This window comes from Hemitrygon akajei, chromosome 1 (assembly GCF_048418815.1).
Source record: "Hemitrygon akajei chromosome 1, sHemAka1.3, whole genome shotgun sequence".
NCBI lineage: Eukaryota > Metazoa > Chordata > Chondrichthyes > Myliobatiformes > Dasyatidae > Hemitrygon > Hemitrygon akajei.
Window position 1 is genome coordinate 101,500,097 of NC_133124.1, and position 23,361 is coordinate 101,523,457.

Genomic DNA, 23,361 nt, shown 5'->3' on the forward strand with positions numbered 1-23,361 from the left:
AGAGAAGAATGGCCAGAATGTCTGAAGCTGACAGGAAGGTGACCGTAACTCAGATAACCACAACAGTGGTGAGCAACTCTGAATGAATAACATGTCAAACCTTGAAGTGAATGGGCTACAGCTGCAGTAGACCATGAATATATAATCAGTGGCCACTGTATTAGATACCACCTGTACCTAATAAATTGGCCAGTGTATATGCATCTAAATGCAACTATAAAGCGCAATTTCCAGAGCAAAATGTACTGGGAAGACAATGATTGCTTGGATGGTCGGATAACCAATTGCATTATACAAAACACCTTCTCTATACAAAATGCTTTAAGATGTAAAGTGGAACCTAGTACAGCCCAAGTGCTCCCTCACCAGGAGACAAAGGAGAAAAAGTAGAGGCCTTGTCAAAGCAAGATTCAAGTTAATCATGCTTTGTCTACCATTGTTGGGATGTTCTCATTAAGAAAAGAAAAATCACTTACACAATTTAGGAATCAAAGGATTATGCAAAAAAACTGTAAAAAATTAAGCGTTCCTTAAAAGTGTCCCTGGAACCTTTTTTTCCTTGGACAAGATCACAGTCCAAAGGACCCAAGATAAGTTGGAAAAGTGAATCCAATGAATATTTGACTTGGTAATAGGAGATGGAGGTACAGGATTGTTTTCATGACTGGAAGCCTGTGACCAGTTGTATACCAAGATGTAGGTGGTAAGCCGAGGCTCTTATTATTTGTCTTATACAGGAATGATTTAGATATGAACACAGGAAGTACGATTAGTAAATGCAGAAGACACAAAATTGACCATGTTGTTGATAGTGAGGATAACACTAGGTTACAGAACCATATTAATTCACTGATAGGTTGGATGAGGCAATGGTAAAAGGAATTCAATGCCAAAAGACTAAGGCATAGGAGTGTAAATAGGCCATTTGGCCCATCGAGTCTACTCCACCATTCCATTGTGGCTGATGTATTATCCCTCTCCATCCCATTCTCCTGTCTTCTTCCTCACTAAGAACTTATCAACCTCCATTTTAATTATACCCAATGATTCAGCCTCCATAGAATCCATCATATAATCCTTGCTTCTGCATTCTAGTCCTCTCAAAATTCCCTGTTTAGAAAATATTCTTCTACCAAAGTGCATGACCATACACTTTCCTACACAGCATTCCATCTGCCATTCCCCTAATCCATTGAAGTCCTTCTGCAGACTCTCTGCTTCCTCTTCACTACCTGCTGCTCCATCTGCCTGTGCATCATCGCAAACTTAGCCACAAAACCATCAATTCTAACATCCTAATCATTGACATATAACGTGAAAAGAGCAGTCCCAAAACTTCATAAAACTCTGATTTGAGCATGGCTGGAATAAGATGTGCAGTTTTGATCACCCTACCACTGGAAGAAAGTGATTTTTCTGGAGAGGGGCAGAGAAAACTTATCATAGTGCTGCTTGGGAATCAGTTATGAGTAGTGGCTGTATTGACTGTGTTTGTTTATACTTGAGAAAGCTGAATAGGGAATTGACAAAGGTATACCAAATGTGAGAGAGAGACAGTGTAATAGTGAACCATTTTCCCCCCTATAATGAAAACTTCTAAAATCAAAAGGACACAGGCTTAAAGTGAAAAGTAAGAGGATCAGAGGGAGCTGAGGGAAATATAATCATCTAGAGGGTGGCTGCAATCTGGAACACAGGGTGATGGAAGAAAGCACTTTCATAACATTTTAACTATCTGTACTAGTATACAAATTGCCAAGGCATAGAAGGCTGTGGACCAAGTGGTAGTAAATCAGATTAGCACAGATGGGTACTCGCCGATGGCCTTGGATATAATGGGCTGGAGGGCCTGTTTCTGTAATTTCAGACACAAAATATAGAACGGTACAGGATAGGAAGACTTTAGCCCAGAAAGTCTGTGCCAAACATGATGCCAAATTAAACTAAATCTCTTCTGCATGTATACAATCTATATCCCTTCATTCTCTGCGTATTCATGTGTCTATCAAACATCCTCTTAAACACCACCATCCTATCTGCCCCCACCTCTACTTCTGGCAGCCCATTCCAGACATTCTCTGTGTAAAAAAAACCTGCTCCACACATTTCCTTTAAACTTTCTCCCTCTGACTTTAAATCTCCTTGGCATTTTTACTTTGCAAAATGATTCTGACTATCTACCTTATCTATGCCTCTCATAATTTATAAACTAATATCAGGTTTCCCCTCAGCCTCCAAAGAAAGCAACACAAATTTGGCAAACCCCCTCCTCGAGCTCATACTCTATAAGCAGGGCAGTGTGCTTATAAAAGGTTTTGCTAATTCTGCTCCTATCATTATGGTCTGAACCTCTTCTGCATTTTTTCCAAAGCCTCCACATTCTTCCTGTAAGATTGATGACCAAAACAGCACACAGTACTCCACCTGTGGCTCAACTAGCTTTATATAGCACAGCTCATACTTTCAATGCCCTGACCAATTAAAGCAATTATGCCATGTGAATCTGTACTAACTCATCTCCTTGCATATGGACTTGGATCCCCAGATCACTCTGTAAATCAATGTTGTTAAGGCTCCTACCAAAAACTTGATACATTTCCCTTACACTTGCTCAGATTAAACTCAATCTGCCATTCCAATGTCCATATCTGTAATAGATCTATTTCCTGCTTTTTTTTTCAGCCCACCACTCTTGGCACTCCATCAATCATTGTGTCATTGCAAACTTAATAACTTGTCCATTTTTATCCAAGTCGTGTGTAAATACTGTATCACAAAGAACAGGGTCCATAACACTGATACCACTGGCCACAGATTCCCTCCTCCCTTCCACCATTACTCTCTATGGGCAAGCCTATACTGAATCATGAGGGAGGACTACTCTTAACTATCCTCTGAAATATCCTGACATGCTATTCAGTTTTAGCAAGCTTCTCAGGTCATCTAGGATTGGAGAATTTATGTCAATTTGATGAAAGTTGCACAATCATATTAGGAACAGAAATCATAATTTCAGTTTATCAGACCTAATTGTTGAATTGATATTCCATTTCATTTATCAACCATTACCTGATAAGAAATGATTAATCTCAGTATTAAAAACTTCAGTTACACCATCCACAATCTGCAATTTGTATAATGATTTGTAAGTACCTGGTAGTTTGGGAATCCACTGGTCCTGTGGAGTTTGACCAGAACATTTAGATTTGGAGTTGGTGGAATTTAGCCTTTTGTTCATGTCAGAATCTGAAAATCAATTGAAACAAAAAATTTAGTTCAAACATCAAAGAAAAACCTGCCCGATAGAAAAAGTCAATGTTGTAAATACAATTGATATGTCGTGAAGGAATGCCAAGCCTTTTATCATTATTATCCCATAGATTGATATTCTTTGTGATATCTGATATCTACAAACGTTTGTAGTTCTTTGTACAATTAAACAGAATTTCTATCTCCTTAAGAGACCATCAGTTATTGTCCTACTCCCATTAGGGAAGAGATTGCACAGCATCCATGCCAAGACCACCAGATTCAAAAACAGTTTCTTTCCCCATGCCATCGGACTGATCAGTGCCTTCACCCATTAACCCACCCCACCACCACTACTTTATTATATCCTGTCAGTCACCTTATGTTCAGATACTCAAGTACCTACCATAATTTTTATATATGTAAATCAGTCAATGAACATAACATAATCTGACGTATTTAGGTGTATTGTGATTTTTATTGTGTTCTTTATATACTGTGTGTTTTTTATATACTGCAGAGGATCCAGAGTAACAATCATTTAATTTTCCTTCACACCTTGTACTGGAAAATGACAATAAACAATCTTGAACGTTGAATCTTCTCATTGGCCCAGGTGCAAGCTTTCAACCGGAAAACCTCAACTCCTTTCCTCCACAGGTGCTGCTCAACCCACTGATCATAGATCAGAACCTTTTGACCCAATTTTTGTCAGCAAGCGAGAAACACGTACCATGATTTTAGGAGACATCATCATTTGCAAAATATGACAGAAAATTGAGTCACAGTAGGAATTATACATACATTTTCCTAAAGGGCTGGACATTGATAGAAGAGGATCTAAAATTATACTTGGATGATTTCTGAACAAAGTAATTCTACACAAGAAATTCTGCAGATGCTGAAAACACAAAGCAACACACAAAATGCTGGAGGAAGTCAGCAGAAAGGGAAACTTCTTTTGAAAATCAAGAAAAAAAATATAAAAATTAATGTCACCAGGTTGTAGTCTACCCAAATGAAATACAAAGTTTTGCTCCTTAACCTTGAGCATGGCATCATTGTGGCACAAGAGGTCGTCAAGGACTGACAACTCAGAACAGGACTGGGAATAGGAATCAGAATTAAAATGTTTGGCATCCAGGGAGTTCCTGGATGCGATTGGAGATTGGCGATTGGAGTGGAGGTGCTCAACAAAGCGGTCCCCAATTTATGATGGGTCTTACTAACATAGAAGAAGCCACATCTGGAGCATCGGACACAATAGATGACCCCAGCAGATTCACAGGTGAAGTGTTGCTTCACCAGTGGCCCTGACTGGAGGTGAGGGAGGAGCTGAACGGGCAGGTAAAGCACTTTGGCTGCTTGCGGGGATGAATGCTGGGAGGGAGGTTAGTGTGGAGGGATGAATGGACAAGGGAATCAGAGGGCGCGATCCCTGGGGAAAGTGAGGGAGGGGGGAGGTAAAGATGGTTGTAGGATTCCATTGGAGATGGCAGAAATTGCGGCGAATATGTTGGATGTGGAGGCTCGTGGAGTGATGGATAAAGACAAGAGGAACTCTATCATCGTTAAGGAAGAGGGAAGACATTTGGGAAATGCCAGAAGTGCAGACGAGAGCAGCATCATTGAGGAAGGGAAACCCCATTCTTTGGAGGAGGACGACATCTCAGATGCCCTGAAAAGGAAGACGGCATCCTTGGTACATATACAGTGGTGACAAGGAAATGAGAAATGAGATTAGTATTTTTTTTAAATTTTTTTTTAAAACAGGAAACAGGGTGGCAAGAGTTATAGTCAAGATAACTGTGGAATAGGTAGATTTATAAAAGATGTTGGTTGACAGTTGGTCTCCAGAAGTGGAGACAGTTCAAGAAAGGGAAGGAAGGTGTCAGAAATGGACTAAGTGAATTTAAGGGCAGGATAAGAATTGGAGGCAAAGTTGATGAAATTGATGAGCACAGCATGAGTGCATGAAGCATTACCAACACAGTCATCAGTGCAGCAAAGGAAGAGTTGGGGAGTATTACCAGGGAGGTCTTGGAACATGGACTGTTCTACTTAGCCAGTGAAAAGGTAAGCATAGCTGGGGCCCATGTGGGACCCATGGCTTGTCCCCAAGCCTGAGGAAAGCGGGAGGGTCGGAAAGCAAAATTGCTGAGGGTGAGAATCAGTTCTGCCAGACAAAGGAGAGTGATGGTGGAGGGGAGCTGATTGGTTCTTTTATTGAGAAAAAATTGTAAGGTTTTGTTTTTATACCAACCTCCAGACTATGGAATTGTCAATCCTAAAAGGGGGCCACTAACTGACCTCTTAATGAATAAACATTACGTGGGGAAGAGAAGGGGAGAAATTTGAATCTTAACACAGATTGCATTCAATGCACACGAAATGCTGGAAGAACTCAGCATTCAACACCATAGTTCCATACAGGCTCGACAAGAAGCTCAGAGACCTCAGCCTTGACCCTGCCTTTTGCAACTGGATCCTGGACTTCCTGTCAGGTCACCAGCAGGTTATAAGAGTGGGCTCCCTCACCTCCAATCCTATGACTCTCAAACAAAGGAGCACTTCAGGGCTGCGTACTGAGTGCCCTCCTTTACTCCCGGTATACCCATGACTGTGTCTCCACCCACAGCTCTAATCTGCTAATTAAATTTGCCGACGACACTACATTGATTGGCCTTATCTCGAACAATAACAAGGAGACCTATGGGGAGCAAGTCATCTCTCTGACACAGAGGTGTCAAGAAAACAACCTGTCCCTCAATGTCACAAAAACAAAGGAGCTGGTTGTGGATTACAGGAAGAATGAAGATGGGCTAACCCCTATTGACATCAATGGATCTGACATTGAGAGGGTAAACAGCTTCAAGTTCCTTGGCATTCACATCACAGAGGACCTCACGTGGTCTGTACACACCAGCTGTATGGTGAAAAATGCACAACAGCGTCTCTTTCACCTCAGATGTTTGAGGAAGTTTGGTGTGGGCCCCCAAGTCCTAAGAACTTCCTACAGGGGCAGAATTGAGAGCATCCTGACAGGCTGCATCACTGCCTGGTATGAAAACTGTACCTCCCTTAATCGCAGGACTCTGCAGAGAGTGGTGTGGACACCCAGAGCATCTGTAGTTGTGAACTTCCCATGATTCAGGACATTTACAAGGACAGGTGTGTAATAAGGGCCCGTGGGATCATTGGGGACCCAAGTCATCCCAACCACAATCTATTCCAGCTGCTACCATCCGGGAAATGGTACCACAGCATAAAAGCCAGGACCAGCAGGTTCCGGGACATCTCCTTCCATCAAGCTATCAGACTGATGAACTCACACTGACTTGAGTGTACTCTATATTACACTGACTGTTCTATTTATTATAAATTACTATGATTACACATGGCATATTTAGATGAAGACATAAAGATTTTTACTCCTCATGTATGTGAAGGATGTAAGAAATAAAGTCAATTCAGGCCAGACAGCATCTATGGAAAACAGTAAACAGTTGATATTTCAGGACGAGACCCTTCATCAAGTCTGGACATAAATTGCATTGCGTTTTCTTTTACACTTGAAGTGGTGCTTAATAAAAATCAACATTGCTGCAAAAGTAAATTCAGGATCAATGATCATTACTTCTTAATTAACTAGTAGCTCAACTTCAGTTTAAATAAAAAATAGCTAGCCAAAATGATTTGGTGCTGGGGTATACATACAGGATATGCCAGAAGGCTCTTTTAATTCAGTTTATCTCAGATGTTAATGCAAGAGTTTCACCTTTACCCAAAGAATACACAGATATAGAAATATAGAAGCATAACCAGTGCCTCCAACTTTTCAGGTCACTAAGGAAAAATAAAATGTTCCTTTTGACCCTCACCAGCTTTTAAACAGATTGCCATAGAAAGCATTAGATCCAGATGCACCAGAGCTTGTTATTCTGGGTTGAGATCAAGGCAATTCTGGACTGGATCTTGTGTAATGTACCAGATTTGATTAGGTAAAGGAACCCTTAGGAGGCAATTATCAAACTATGCAGATTAAGAGAGAACGTATAAAGTCAGATGTAACAGTATCACAATGGAGCAAAGGGAATTACAGAGACATGAGAGTGGAGCTGGCCAGAGTTGATTGGAAGGGGACATGATCAGGGATGGTGGTAGCAGAGTAGAGTTTTGAGGGGCAATTTGGAAAGCACAGGATCATGATTTATGTCCAGATACATCATCACTAAGATGATGTATTCTAAAGGAAAGACGAGGCAACTGAGGATGACAAGGGAAGTCAAAGACAGCATAAAAGGAAAAGAGAGGGTACATAATATAGGAAAAATTAGTGGGAAGCTAGAGGATTGGGAACTTTTAAAAACCAACAGAAGGCAACAAATAAAGCCAGTGGGAAAGAAAAGATGAAATATAAAGGTAAGTTAGCTAATAAAATAAAAGACAACACCAAAAGTTTTTCAAATATATAAAGAGAAAAAGGGAATCAAGAGTAGATATTATATTACAGGAAAATGACACTGAAGAGTTAGTAATGGGGACAATGAAATGGCCGATGAACTTAATAAGTATTGTGTATCAGTCTTCACTATCAGAATGCTTTTGTCAGGGGACAGAACTGAGTGAGGTTGCTATTACTAAGGAGAAGGTGCTTGAGAAGCTGAAAGCTCTGAAGTTAGAAAAGTCACATGGACCAGATGGACAACACCTCAGGGTTTTGAAAAAGGAAGTTGAAGTGATTGTGGAGGCATTAAAGATCTTTCAAGAATCACCAGATTCTGGAGAACTGGAAAATTGCAGATATCACTTCAATCTTTAAGAAGGGGGAGAGGCAGAGGAAAGGAAATCATAAGCCAGTTAGCTTGACTTTAGTGGTTGGGAAGGTTTTGGAGTCTATTATTAAGGATGAGGTTTTTGAATACCTGGAGGCACATGATAAAATAGGCCAAAGTCACTAATACTTCATTAAGGGAAAATTGTGTCTGACAAATCTGTTGGAATTCTTTGAGGAAGTAAGAAGCAGAATGGACAAAAGAGAGTTAGTGAATGCTGTTTACTTGAATTTTCAAAAGACCTTTGACTAGGTCTGTGCATGAGGCTGCTAAGCAAGATTAGAGCCAATGGTATTCCAGGAAAGATACTAGCATGGATAGAAGATTGGCAGAAGCAAAGAATAAGAATAAAGGATGCCTTTTCTGGTTAGCTGCCAGAGACCAGTGGTGTTCTGCAGGGGTCAGTATTTGGACTGCATCTTCTCACATTATACGTGATTTGGATGATGGATTTGACGGCATTGTGGCCAAGCTTGCAGATGATACAAAGATAGATGGAGGAGCAGGTAGTGTTGAAGAAGCAGGGAGTGTGCAGAAGGATTTAGATTGGGAGAAACGGCAAAGAAGTGGCAGATGGAATATAGTGTGGGGAAATGCATGGTCATGCACTTTGGTAGAAGGATTAAAGGTGTACACTATTTTTTAAAATGTGGACAAAATTCAAAAATCAGATGAGGAAGACAAATACAATGCTAGCATTCTTTTTGAAAGGACTACAATATAAGTGCAATTACTGCATGTAATGCTAAGGTTTTATAAGGTAGTGGTCAAACCACATTTGGAGTATTGAGAGCCAGTTTTGGGCCCTTTATCTAAGGAAAACTGTGCTGGCACACGAGAGGATCCAGAGGAGGTTCACAAGAATAATTCCAAGAATATAAAAGTTAATATATGAGGAGTATTTGATAGAATTTAGAAGAATGAGGGGGTATCTCATTGAAACTTATTGAATATTGAAAGGCCTAGATAGAGTAGAAGGACGTTCATTTAGAACAGAGATGAGGAGAAATTTCTTTAGCCAGAGGGTTGTGAATCTGTGGAATTCATTGCCATGGATGGTTGGAAAGACAATGTCATTGAGTACATTTAAAGCAGAGGTTGATAGGTTCTTGTTTGGTCAGGGTATCAAAGGTTATGGGGAGAGGAAGCAGAATGGGGTTGAGGGGGATAATAAATCTGCCATAATGGAATGGTGGAGCAGACTTGATGGGCTGAATGGCCCAATTCTGTTCTATGTCTTATGGTACGGCAACTGCTGTGCCCAATTGGCAACTCTGTCTACATTTTCTGCTGCCTAGGGAAAGCCACAAATATAAAGAATCATTTGACTTCTGATCATTCTCACTGCTCTCTCCTCCTGCTGGGCAGAAGATACACAAGCTTGAAAACATTTACCACTAGGCTCAAAGACCGCTTTCGTCCTGCTAAGTAGTGTATGATAAAGAACTCTTCATTTCACAATCTACCCCATCATGGCCCCTGCACATTAATGTTTATTTGCACTGGATTTGCTCTGAAAATGTAATATAACACAATATTCCACATTCAGTTTTTTCCCCTCGGTGCTACCTCATTTTTATGTACATTTTAAATGATTAGGAAGACAACATGCAAAACAAAGTTTTTCACTGTTTCTCAGTGCACATGATAATAATGAACCAACTACCTTTGGAATAGACATACCAGAGAACTACTGGCATTCAGAAACCAGATCAATGTGATATGCAAATTGTTTGAGTCACAGAAAAGATGTTGGATGTCAATGAAGGTGGGCAATGGTGGAAAAAAAACATGATAGCTGTAAAATTAAACATTAACAACAGGATATAAAACTCACCTTGCCAGAGGTAGACATGCTGGAAACTATTAAACGTTCTCTGAAAAATTTCCTTCAAATCTGGCGTCAGTTCATTTGAGTATTGAGCATCTTTAAAGCTTTCTACTAGCAATGCGTAAGCTGCATGAAAATAAAAAAATAAAATTCCTTTCATGTTACACTTGCTCATTTCAAACTTTCTGTACGAGATAAAGACAACAATAATCTTTCGGTGTCCTGATTTAGACTTGCATAAGCACAGAGAATGCAATGAAACATTAGAGAAAAAAGAAGGAACTTGAGGATGTCCTAAAAACTACTAAGTGCTCTGAAATAGCCTTGGGAAAGAATTATGAAATAACTCACACCCTTCTATTTTATCAGTATGACACAGAAAATGAAGGGCGTGATAATCCTTTAATTAACTTCCCTTCTCACTCTTTCTTGCATCTCTATTGTATATAATGTACCCTAAACTTCTTGCCTGTATGGGTGATTTGGTGACACTGCCACATATCTCCTATGGGTTTAACCCTGACCCTCAATGCTGCCTATGCTGTGTTTGCCCAATCTCCCTGTGATGCATAGCTTTCCCCTGAGTGCCATGATTTTCTCCCATATCCCAAAGCTGTACAGATCTGCAGATTATTTTGCTCATGTACATTGCCTTGTGGAATCAAGGCAAAATTCATGGTTTGTGAGTGAGAATAGGTAAAAGGGAAATAACCAGGGATTTCCTTAGAGTTGATGGAAATGCTATGTACTAGCATAGTACATGATGGGTCAAATGGCCTTAAAAGCAAAGTTTTTAATTCAAAATCTTTTGTTTATCTGAAGCTTAAATATTCCTTTCTTCTTGACTTGCTTCATTCTGCATAACCGAAGTCGCAAAACATGGGCACAATGGTGCAGAACCTGAAGTGTGTTTACATTTATGCATGGGAGACATAGGAAGCTCAGACAAGGTATATGTGACTCTGGCACTCTCAGCATGCATTGCTGCAAGTTACATGGCACATTATCCTTAAAGGGAAGTAGCAGCCTTAAAATAAGTTATTCCGATAATTTTCTCGGTTTTAAGTGTAAATTGAATTCACTTATTTACAAATTTAACCAAGTTCCAGTCTGTCTGAGATTTCTAAGTCGCAGTCCAAGATTCATCAGATGCTGTTGGAATATTATCCATTCCTGGAAGCAAATAACAAAGTCTCTAATTGAATTTCATCATAAACATTACATGTTGCTTCTTCTTTAAAAAAGGCCGTGGGATTCATTTCAGGAGATTTTTTTGATATTGCTGTCTTCTGCTCTCCTCACTCTTTGTCTGATCCAGGCCAAAAGACAATTCTAATAGTCACTTTCTATATTCATTACATTCAACCCTAATGCATAGAATTTCTTTACATAACTTTGCTTTATAATTCTTTCAGTAGCATTAACTTGTGTCCCTATTTTATGCTACATAGTTGGTAGATAACACATGGCCTCTAGTGTTCTATTTATAGCCTCATTTCAACCTGAATGGGATCCACCAATCCACTTAATCTTGCTCAGTGACTTGCTTCAAAATCAGGCCTTTGTATTTTTAGTAGCTTCAGCTGGTTTACTGTTCTGACCAGAAAATTTCCTTCTCTTGCCTGTAATTTTCATTCTTTATGTCTTTTTCATTTTAAATGTTCTTTCTTCAAATGCTAGAGTTGTATTGAGATAGTAGGATAGCCCATCTCAGCTTTGCTGATGCTGCCATTGTAAGAATAGTGGGTTTTGGTACCATATAGTATGCAACAGTGGCTTGTAGCCAGTAAATAGAGGGAATGGCCTTCTGAGAAAGAACTAGTGAAACATGGCAGCTCCAGTTATAATGTCAAAAATTCCTTCTCCATTCAGTATTTTCACTGTATTTTTGGTCAGTGTGTGAACAATATGTAAGAAATGGTCTTCTCATTTATTCACAGACCTAAAACAAATAAATTATTTCAAATTTCTTAGTGGGAAAGGAGACCATTTGGTCAATAAAGTCTTAAAGTAAAATGTAAGCTTACACAATTATTGCATAAAATATATTAATCTGAGATATTGAATCAGTAAGGGAAAATTAATATAAACATATAACAATTACAGCACGGAAACAGGCCATGTTGGCCCTTCTAGTCTGTGCCGAATGCTTACTCTCACCTAGTCCCACTGACCTGCACTCAGCCCATAACTCTGCATTCCTTTCCTGTCCATATACCTATCCAATTTTACTTTAAATGACAATAATGAAATCTATAATATGACCATCTGGGATAATGAGAAGTTTGGTAGTGAAAACCCATTAAGGTTTAAGGTTTACCTTCTAAACTTTTTCCTCTGCAAATGGTCTACTGATCAAATGAAAGTTAGTGCAACACTTTCATTGAACTGAATCTACTAGAGAATGAAGCAGAGCTAATTCTGCACGGACTAGAAGGGCCGAGATGGCCTGTTTCCATGCTGTAATTGTTATATGGTTAATCATATAACAAGTGATATTCCAATGCTGTGTAGCTGTGAACTAGAAAGTTTTCAAACTTCATCCAAATCTCTATGAAAACTGAATTGTTTTTTTAATTGATAAGTGTTTGCATCTATCTTTTTGCCAACATATTTTTTCTGAAAGATCCACAAGAATTTATCAGGAAAATTGCTATTTCCAATATTTTGTCTTGCTGTAAGAAGTATGACAATGTGCATGTACTGCTGTTCATTGTGACGTATTCAACAATGGAAATATATCCAACATTTGGAAATTCAAAAATGTATGATATTATAAATGCAGCCTCATACTAAATCACTGTATCTCACACTGGATTGATGCCTCAATTCATCCAATAAGAGCCTGGCTATGATATTCTTCTTGATCAGGTCTGGACAGAGACAGGCTATTCAGTAAGATAGAGGCTAGGTCATGTGGTCAGCTTACTGGTTTCTAACCCAAGAGCTGAGATAAGAACTGTCCTAATTTTATACATCGCATATGAATTCTTGGAAGTTTCAAGTCCTAATTTCAAACCTGGCATTGTTTCTGCTTGAAGACCAGGGTGATGACCCTAGTACGAGTTAGTATTAATCTCTCAATCAGCTTATCATTAGTTAATTGCTGCTAATAGAATTTAATGTGTTTATTTTGGCTAATGCTTTCACAAAATTCTAATGAAACTCAAGTACTAAAGTAAATTCTGTGAATAAAGTTTGGTGCTTTGTTGAAGTATGAATTTCAAAACTGTCATCTTTCAAACCCTGCTTTCCTTTATTTAAAACTGAACAACTGAATGTGGCCGAGTAAATAGTAGATCAGGAACTTACAGCCACCAAACTCCTGCCCTCCAATGTTGAACATGAATGTCTTCTTTTGTTTGTTGGACTTCACACCTCTACAAGTGCCATCTCCAAGCGTCGACGTCATCTGCCAGGCTTCAACATTACACAGCTGTATATTTGGAAAACTGACCTGACCACAGAGAAGGGTGCCTGAAAACCAATCGTACAATGTTCTATCAAAAATGTACAGTGAATGTCCTGCTGCCCCACAAAATGGCAAAACAGTTCCCAAACAACAGATCAGTAACACTTAAGGACAGAAAACATTGGAAGGGTCTCTTCTTCACCTTTGTACATTTGATTCCCATCACAAGTTTAATTTCATTGTGAAAAGCAAGCAAGAAGCACAGAAACTGTAAGCACATTATTATAAGTAAAACTATACAATTAAAGAACTTAATTCAATAAGCACACCTATTTATTTTATCTATGCACAATGTCAATGGGTATTTATGCTATGGTTTTCTTGCCTTTGGAAAAGCATGGAAATATTGGAAATAGCAAGCGTAGATTTGTATTGGTGAGGTCCTTGTTCACAAATTTGATAGAGTTCTTTGATGAAGCGATTAAGATCATTGATCAAAGTAGGGCAATAGACGTTGCTTTCTGGACTTAAGCAAACCATTTGACAAAATCACTCCTGGTAGGTTGATCCAGAGATTAGGTCACATAGGATTCACGTTGAGTTGACAAATTGGATCCAAATTTGGTTTGATCGTAAGATAGAGTGTAACAGTGGAGGAGTGTTTTTCTAATTGAAGGTCTGTGACCAGTGATATTCTCCAAGGATTAGTGCTGGGACCTTTGCTGTGAGTAACATACGTTAATGATTTTGATAAGTATGTAAATATGCTGACAGAAGATTTGGATATAACATGAAAATTAGTGGATAACATGAAAACAGCTCCTATCACACTAACAGCAAGTGGGCTGATTTGGGGTTGGGAATCTTACCAGTTGTCAAAGGGATTCTATAAAAGCAATTAGCTGTCTGTGCTGAAGGATCCTCTTTGCTGTGCTGGGCAACACTAAGCAGATAGAAGCTGAGATGCCAGCGGAGAACTGCACCGGGAAATGAACTGAATCAAATAGTTTAAAAAGATAGAGACTACAGAATGTTGCTGACTAGATGATCTGGAAGAACTCACAAATGAGACATAGAAATTTATCCTGTGGTTAAAGCAAAGACAAAAGGAATGTTGATCTTAATAAATAAATAAATAAATAAATAAATCTGGCATATAAGTGTTTCTACCTCTGAAATAGATGTTGTTAAATACACAGCTGAACTGTAGCCTATAGTTTTGCTCTTTTTCAGATGGGATAATCTTGATACTGGACACAGCTCAGAGAAGATTCACAAGGCTGACTTTTGGGGTGAAGGGATGGTATTTGACCTAGTGAACATTTGGAAGATGGCGGTGTGATGCAGCGTGCAGCGGCCACTCCAGGAATGAATATCTGTTATCTGTAAGTAGGGGCCGTGTACAATCCTGATTTGATGGAGATGGACGTGTGAAGCACAGAGGAACATCTGGTGAAATTTTTGAAATGCCTGTTTCGCTGCCGCTGCTACAGTGCGATCGGAAAAATCTCCGGGAGGAAGGCCCCGAATCCTCGGCTTTGCCTGTTGCTTGGCAGCTGGTGCCAGGGTTGAAGTGCTCGGCAGAGATGGTGCTCGGTGTCGGAGGCTCGAAGTTTTCAGACGGACTCGGAGTTGGCTGTGGTCGAAGCTCCCAAAGTGCTGTATCGGCAAGCTGCGATGCTGGAGGTTCATGGCAGGAAGAGTTTTTCTTCCTTCTACCATCTGCGTGAGATGATGGGCTGTTGGGACTTTGAGACTTTCCTTTAAACCGTGCCATGGACTGCTCTTTATCAGATTATGGTATTGCTTTGCAGTTGAAACTATGTGTTATAATTATGTGGTCTTTGTCAGTTAGTCTTTTATCAATTATGGTATTGTCTGCACTGTTGAAACTATATGCTAACTATAACTATATGTAACTATGTGGTTTTGTGTAGGTCTTGTAGCTTTAGGTTTGTCTGATGGGTTTGTAGTTCCTTTCCAGGGAACATGCTAAGACGGTAGCGTGATATCAATATGCAGCAGCCTCTCCGGACTCTGGATTGGGGATTGCCAAACGTTATGTGGTTTTTCTTGTGTGGTCTGTTTTGTGCTTTTTCGTGATATCATTCCGGAGAACGTTGTCTCATTTTTTAAACTGCATTGCATTTGTGGTTTATAAATGACAATAAACTGAATCTGGATCTGAAATTAAGAAGAGTGACTAAGTGATTGGGTGTAAAACCATTGAAGTTGAGAAGAATGGAAGGTGATCTAACTAAAATGTTAGCTTCTGAGGGTGTTTGATAGTGTAGATGATGAAAAGCTTTTTCATTTAGCTAATCATTCTAGATCATCTAGAATTACAGTGTTATTTCAGAGTAAGAGGTCACACAGATAAATTGGGAGTATTTTTTTCTTTGTTGGTTATAAATGCTAGGAACTCCTCATTCCAGAAAAGTGAAAATTTAATCATTGTTTTTGTCGATGATTGCAGTAGACAAATTCTTGAACCATCAGAGCCAATGGTTGCAGGAAACAACCAGGGAAGTAAAACTGAGGGCAAGTTCAGATCAGCTCAAGAGTCTATATGTTTTAGTCCTTCTATCTTGTGCTTATATACTTTGTATTTTCATACTGCCATTGTTTAAAATTTATGAAAATGCAACATAAATAAAATGTCATTCCAAAAATATTCACATGATTATTTTCTTAATGGCAAATTACTCCAATGCATCTTATGCTAAAAGTCAATCTTTTAGAAAAATATTATTTGTTAATTTATTTATGGTAAAATTACATTATGTATTGTTGCCTGAGTTAAATGTACTGTATTGTGCACCTTTGTCCAGAGGAACATTATTTCGTTTGGCAGTGTACATGTATACAGCTCAATGAGGATAAACTTGAACTTAGACTTGAACAGTGAGCTGCTAGATATCAAATGCAACAGCCACTGATCCATTGGATAAAAGCTGGTGCCACACTTTTACTGAACTGTAACTTCATGAGAATGAAGCAGATCTGATTACATAAATCAAACTGTTCAGTGCAACTGAGAGCTGGAAAGTTTTCAGAATCATCCAAAACCCTATGAAAACTGAGCACTGACTTAATTAATTTTCACATTCAAGCTATTAAAGCTCAGTTGACTTTTCACTGAATCTGTCTTCACTGATTTTTTTGCCAACATATGCTTCTAAAAGGATCCACAAGTGTATATCAGGAACAATGCTTTTCCAACATTTTGTCCTCGCTTAAGGGATGTGACAGTGAGCACATACTGTTCTTCATTGTGATATATTCAGATGTGGAATTCAATGATGTGTGGAATTATAAATGCAAACTCATGCCAAACCACTGCACTGTTGTTCCATGTCGTCCTCAGAATATTGGCTTTGCTGTCTCCTTGTCTGTGACTATACCGTGATAGACTGTTCAATAAGATAGAGGCAACGTCCTCTCGCCAGCTAATCCTTGGTCAGCTTTCCTGAAAGGCCCATTTCTAGAGCTGAGATAATAACTGTTTTAAGAAATTACATCTCCTGCTAGACTAAGAACCAATTCTTGAATATTCCTAGTTCCAGTTTCAGACTTGGCACTGTGAGTATTGTGCCAACCATTCTGCTGTTTCTATCTGGATCATAGAAAGTGAGCTGGCCCCAGTCTGGTAGGTAGTGTTAATCTCTCATCTATCTGTTCATATTTTATTGTTGCTAATGGAAACTTACTGCGTGTCTTTTAGCTAAGCCTCTCCTATATTCTAATATGGTTACAGTTTAAAAGTTAATTGTGTGTAAACTGTTTGATACATCTTGAGGTGATGAAATGGAAAACAGTAATCCTTCATCCTTTCCTTTACTTTACTTGAAACTGAACATTGCTGAGTAATTAATAGATCAGGAAGTAATCACACCAACAAATTGTTTACTTACAGCCACTGAACTCCTGTCCCCCAATATTCGACGTGAGGATCTTCTTTTGTGTGTTTGAATTAACACCACCACAAACACCATCATTGAGTGCAGTTGCTGTCTGCCAGTCATCAACGTTACAAAGTAGTACATCTGGATAACTGATCAGACCACAGAGGAGGGTACCTGAAAACCAATCATTCACAATTAAATGCTATAAATACCATGCTATCCCTTTTAACCATATAACAATTACAGCACGGAAACAGGCCATCTCGGCCCTTCTAGTCCATGCCGAACACTTACCCTCACCTACTCCCACTGACCCGCACTCAGCCCATAACCCTCCATTCCTTTCCTGTCCATATACTTATCCAATTTTGCTTTAAGTGACAATACCGAACCTGCCTCTACCACTTCTACTGGAAGCTCATTCCACACAGCTACCACTCTGAGTAAAGAAATTCCCCCTCATGTTACCGTTAAACTTTTGCCCCCTAAGTCTCAACTCGTCCTCTTGTTTGAATCTCCCCTACTCTCAATGGAAAAAGCCTATCCATGTCAACTCTATCTATACCCCTCATAATTTTAAATACCTCTATCAAGTCCCCCCTCAACCTTCTATGCTCCAAAGAATAAAGACCTAGCTTGTTCAATCTTTCCCTGTAACTTAGGTGCTGAAACCCAGGTAACATTCTAGTAAATCTTCTCTGTACTCTCTCTATTTTGTTGACATCCTTCCTATAATTCTGTGACCAGAACTGTACACAATACTCCAAATTCGGCCTTACCAATGCCTTGTACAATTCATCTGACCCAGTGTAACAGCAAAACAATTCCTGAACAATGGATGAAAGGGTAACGCTATTAGCATAGAACAGACATTAGAAGGGTCTCTTCTGTGTCATTGGAGCTTTCATTCCCATCATTGGAAGTGTATTTTCAATGCAAAAAGGAAATATGTAGAAGCACAGAAACTGGATGTGTAGTATTACAAATTAAACCATTCAAAGAAATGAACCTAATTCAATAAGCACGCCTATTTATGTTATCTACACTAAATGACAATAGTTATTCATGCAAAGTAACAGGAAACTAAGAGTGAGGATAAATCATTTTCAAGTTGGCAAGCTATAACAGTTTATATGGTTCAGGATCAATGCTGAAGCTTCAAATCACTTATTATGATGTAGATGGATGGAAAAGCTAATTGTGAGGGAACAGCTTTGGTAAGGTGAATAGATGAATCGTGTAGATGGAATATAATGCTGAAAAATGTAAGGATCTCTACATCAGCTGGAAGAATAGTAAAGCAGAACTTTGGGCAGATCTAATCTTCACAGAATTTCAGTTTCCAAAGCTGGTTCCTGTACAATCATTTTCTTCCATACAACTTATGCAACCAGCTGCCCGATATAATTCTTCCTGCAGCCCAATAGGGCATAGCGATTTTCCACATATTGTCCTACACGTAGCTGCAGCCTTTGCTTGCACACCTATATTGCATTAAACAGTCCAAGCCTGGCAGTCTTTATTCAAAAACATGGAAGAAATCAGTTCTTGGGGGAAAGTTAAGTAATTGTCTTTTCTTTATTTATGTCAGACTTTTATTTTTGATTGATTTTTTGGTATGCCTTCCGGTTCTGAAAAGAAAAAGAATATTCTAATTTTTTGAATGATATTTTATGTTTATTTTACCGGCCAGGAAATTATAGGCTGGTAAGGCTTCTATGGAGAGATGGTTAGGGGCAGTATTTACATGCATTTGGAAAAGCATGGAAACATAGGGATAGTCAACTTGGCATTCTGCTGGGGAAGTCCTCTCTCACAAATTTGATTGTGATTTTTCAGAAAATAATGAAGATGATTATGAGGGTAGGGCAACAGATACTGCTATATGGACTTTAGGAAAACATTTGAGAAGGTCTGTCATGGTGGCATGGTCCAGAAGATGAGGTCACATAAGATCCAAGGTGAGTTGGAACACTTGAGGAACTCAGCGGATCAGGCAGCATTAATAAAGAGAAACCGAGTCACTGATTTGGGTTGAGTCTCTTTACAGAACTGGAAAGATAGAGGCTCCTCCCCTCCATGTTCCTATCCAATCGATCCTTAAGTGATACTACTGTACTTGCTAATTGTGGCATCTCATTCTGCATATTTACCAACTTCTGCATGAAAAGATTCTCCTTCAGGTACATTTTAAATTTTTTGACCCCACCCTAAATCTATGTCTTCTAATTTTGGACTCCTTACCCTGCAGAAAAGGCCTTATATATTCCTCTCACAATGTTAAACACTACTATGAAGGCTGCCCCTCATTCTCCTTTGTTCCAAGGAATAAACACCTATACTGGCCAACCTCTACCTATAACTCAGGGCCTCTCATCCTGGCAATATCCTTGTAAATCTTTTCTGCAATCTTTCCAGTTTAACAACAAAGTGATCAAAACTCTATACAGTACAGCTTCATCAACAACTTATAACCTTCAACATAATGTCCTATAATAACTCCTGTACTCTGTGCCCTGACTGATGAACGCCAACGTGCTAAACAACATCTTCGCCACTATATCTACCTGTGATGAACATACTTCAATGAACTCCAATGAACAACATACTGCTACTCCCAAGTCACTCTTTACATTACATTCCTCTATGCCCTACCTTTATAAATAGAAGTCTTACTCTGGTTTGATTTTCCAAAATACATCACCTCACAATTAAGCTGAAATCCATTTGCCACTCTTCGACCCACTTCTGTAAGTGATGAACTTAGAACATGGATCAGTACATGGAACTATGATGGAACCATTACAGAGACTTGGTTTAAGAGAGGATGCTTAATGTCAAGTGTCTCAATGTTTTAGAAAAAGATAGAGAGGGAGTTAAAAGAGGGAAAGAAAGTTGCACTTCCAAGAAGATAAACTGGAAGGCACATCCACTATATAGATAGAACTCAGAAATAAGAAGAGTGATTGCACTGCAGACACCCAACAGAAAAACAGACATGCAGGCAGATTAAGGAAAGGTTTCAAAACAATCAGGCTGTTGTCATGGGGGACATCAACTTTCCTAATATAAATTGAGACCTTCTGAGTGCAAGAGGATTGGATGAGGCAGAATTTTAGGTGCATCCAAGAGCATTTCTTGAATCAGTCTGTACTGTAGATGATGCAACAAGTAGAGGGGCTGTACTGGGACCTGGTGTTGGGTAATAAGCCTATTAAGGAGATTGATCATTCAGTAAGTGAGCAGTTAGGGAATAGTGACCACTACTCCTTAAGCTTTAAGATAGCTATAGATAAGGATTGGGTAGCAGGTTGGAGATACATCTCTACCAAAGGAGGTGTAAGGGGCTCATTCACTCTGCTCACCTGCAGGTCACCCTCGGGAAGGTGCTTTTCCCCCCGATCAGGGTCATATGAAGCCATGGGAGCTGATGATGGATGGTTATATGAGCAGCTGGTGCATATCACAAGTCCTGGTTACGCAACCACTGACATCAGGCAGACATTCTCAGACATATTGATAACGGCTGGGAACAATGCTAATGCCCAGAAGGCGGCAATGGCAAAGCATTTCTGTAGAAAACTTTACCAAGAACAATCATGGTCAAGTGACATGGCATGTGATGATGAATAAATATGGACCTTGCAGGAAAATATTAAATTAAAGCAGGGAAAATTACAAGAGCATTAGGCAGGAACTAGGGAGAGTTAATTGGGAACAGATAGCTTTTGAGCAATTCCATATCTGACATATGGAGGGTGTTTAAAGACCAAATGCACAGAGTACAGAATAGGTATATTCCAGTCAGAAGGAAGAACAAGTATGGCAATGTAACAGAACCAGGATGTCAAGAGATGTGATGAATTTAGTCAAGAAAAAGGAACATTAAGTAAAGCTTAGGAAGCTAGATTCAAATAGAACCCTTGAGGATTATAAAGAAGCCAGAAAAGAACGCAAAATGGGAATTAGGAAAACTACAGGGGGGCATAAAAAACTTTGGCAAGTAGGATTAAAAAGAATCCCAAGGCATTCTATACGTATATCAAGAGCAAGAGGAGAACCAGGCAGATTGAGACTACAGAATGTTGCTGCATAGAGACATCTGGAAAACCTCACAAATGAGAAATAGAAATTTATTCTGAAGTTACTGCAGAAAGCAATCTTGACATCAACTCAAAAGAGTTTGTGTACAAATGTATTTTCTACCTCTGAAATAGGCATTGATAAATACATTCCTGGACTACAGTATATAGTTTTGTTCTTTTTCAGCAGAGATAATCTTGATACTGGACACAGCTCAAATAAGATTCACAAGGCTGAATACTGGGATGAAGGGATAGTATTAAGAGTGATTAAATGGTTGAACTTAAACCCATTGGAGTTTAGAAAAATGAAAGGTAATCTTATTAAAACATGTTGGATTCTGAATGTGTTTAATAATGTAGATGAAAAAAATATTTTTCCTCAAGTGAAGTTAGCTACAAACGTAATAAAAAACACAAAATGCTGGCAGAACTCAGCAGGCCAGACAGCATCTATGGGAGGAGGTAGTGACGACATTCCGGGCCGAAACGTCATCACTACCTCCTCCCATAGATGCTGTCTGGCCTGCTGAGTTCTGCCAGCATTTTGTGTTTTTTATTTATTTCCAGCATCTGCTGATTCACTCGTGTTATCTACAAATGTAGATGTATGAAGTATAATATCAGAATTAGAAGTAACACATAGAAATGAGGAGGATTTTCTTCTCTCAGATGGAACTCCTCATCCCAGAAAACAGTTGAAGTTCAATTTAAGAGAGTCAAGAGTTACGGGTGACTGGTAGGAAAGCAAAGCTGAGGTCAAGATCAGAATGGCTGTAAACTTAATGAATGCAGAACAGGCACAAAAGGTCATAAGTTTTCATCCTTCTCCTGTTTACTATGCTTTTCCATTTTCATACTCCCTTTCAAAAATATTTTTTTTAAAGCATCAGGAATAGTATGTTATTCCAAGAATAATCCCACAATTATTTTCTTGATGTTACAGACTATGACAAATTACTTCAGTGACATGAGCAGCCAGAAATTTTCTGTACAATTATTAAGTACTAGACCACATTCTTTCAGCATGCCTGTATTTTCTTGGAATAAATAAGCTGCAAGTTAATGCTTTAAACTAGCAACTCTGAACTTCACTATCATTTGACTCTAATGCTCCTAGAATAGCTGATGACTTGAGCTGATGGCTGATTGTCGTATGAAACTGTGTATTGAGTCATTGAATGTAGCATTAATACAGGCCTTTCGCCACAACTTGTCATATTGACCATGCTAGTCCCATTTGCCCATGCTTGACCCATATCGCTCTATGCCCCTCCTATCCATGTACTTATCCAGGAGATTTTGACTCTTGTTATTGAACCTGCCTCATCCACTTTCACTGGCTGCTCATTCCATATATGCAACCTCTTCATGAAGAAGTTGTACCTCAGGACTATTTAAGTCTTTCACCTCTTATCTTAAACCTATGACCTCTAGCTTTTAGACTCCTTTCCATAGAAACAAAGACTGTGTTTACCCTATTTATCCCTCACGTGATTTTATGCATCTCTAAGGTCACACCTCTGCCTCCTATTCTGCCTAATCTTGCCCTATAATTCAATCCTTTGAGTTTTGGCATCATCCATACAAATCTTTCCTGCACTTTTTCTAGTTTAATGATGTCATTCCTACGACAGGATGACCAAAACTGTACCCAATTATCCAAATGCAGTCTCAACAACATTTGGGATAACTACAATACAATGTCCCAAATCCTGTGCTTCATGTCCTGACCAATGAAGGCTATGCCTTCTAATCTTCCAGGCTAGCCTGCCATACAGAACCTTATCAAAGGCCTTTCTAAAATCCATAGAGATAGTTCCTACTATCCCACCCTCATCTATCTCTGTCACAACTGTAGCATCTGTATCCTGGAACATCAAACTGTCAGTCCTGTCCTTCTCTCAGCCATGTTTTCGTTAATGCAATAATATCCCAATCCCCAGAGCCAGTCTACAACTTGCATTCATCCATTTTAGCCAATAAGCCTCTTGCATGGTAATAAATGCAGATTAAACCATCAGTATTTCCTCTTCTTTTACCATCC

General features: G+C 39.1%; 1 protein-coding gene across 1 annotated transcript in view; it reads right to left on the minus strand.

Moving 5' to 3' along the window:
* Window positions 1-23,361, minus strand: part of tg (thyroglobulin) — a 353,957-nt gene that overhangs the window by 214,911 nt on the left and 115,685 nt on the right. Inside the window, exons 29-32 of the mRNA XM_073067481.1 lie at window positions 17,242-17,406; window positions 13,228-13,392; window positions 9,922-10,041; window positions 3,154-3,246 (exon numbers count right to left, since the gene is read on the minus strand). Coding sequence (XP_072923582.1) covers window positions 3,154-3,246; window positions 9,922-10,041; window positions 13,228-13,392; window positions 17,242-17,406 — 543 coding nt within the window. The remainder of the gene's footprint in view (window positions 1-3,153; window positions 3,247-9,921; window positions 10,042-13,227; window positions 13,393-17,241; window positions 17,407-23,361) is intronic.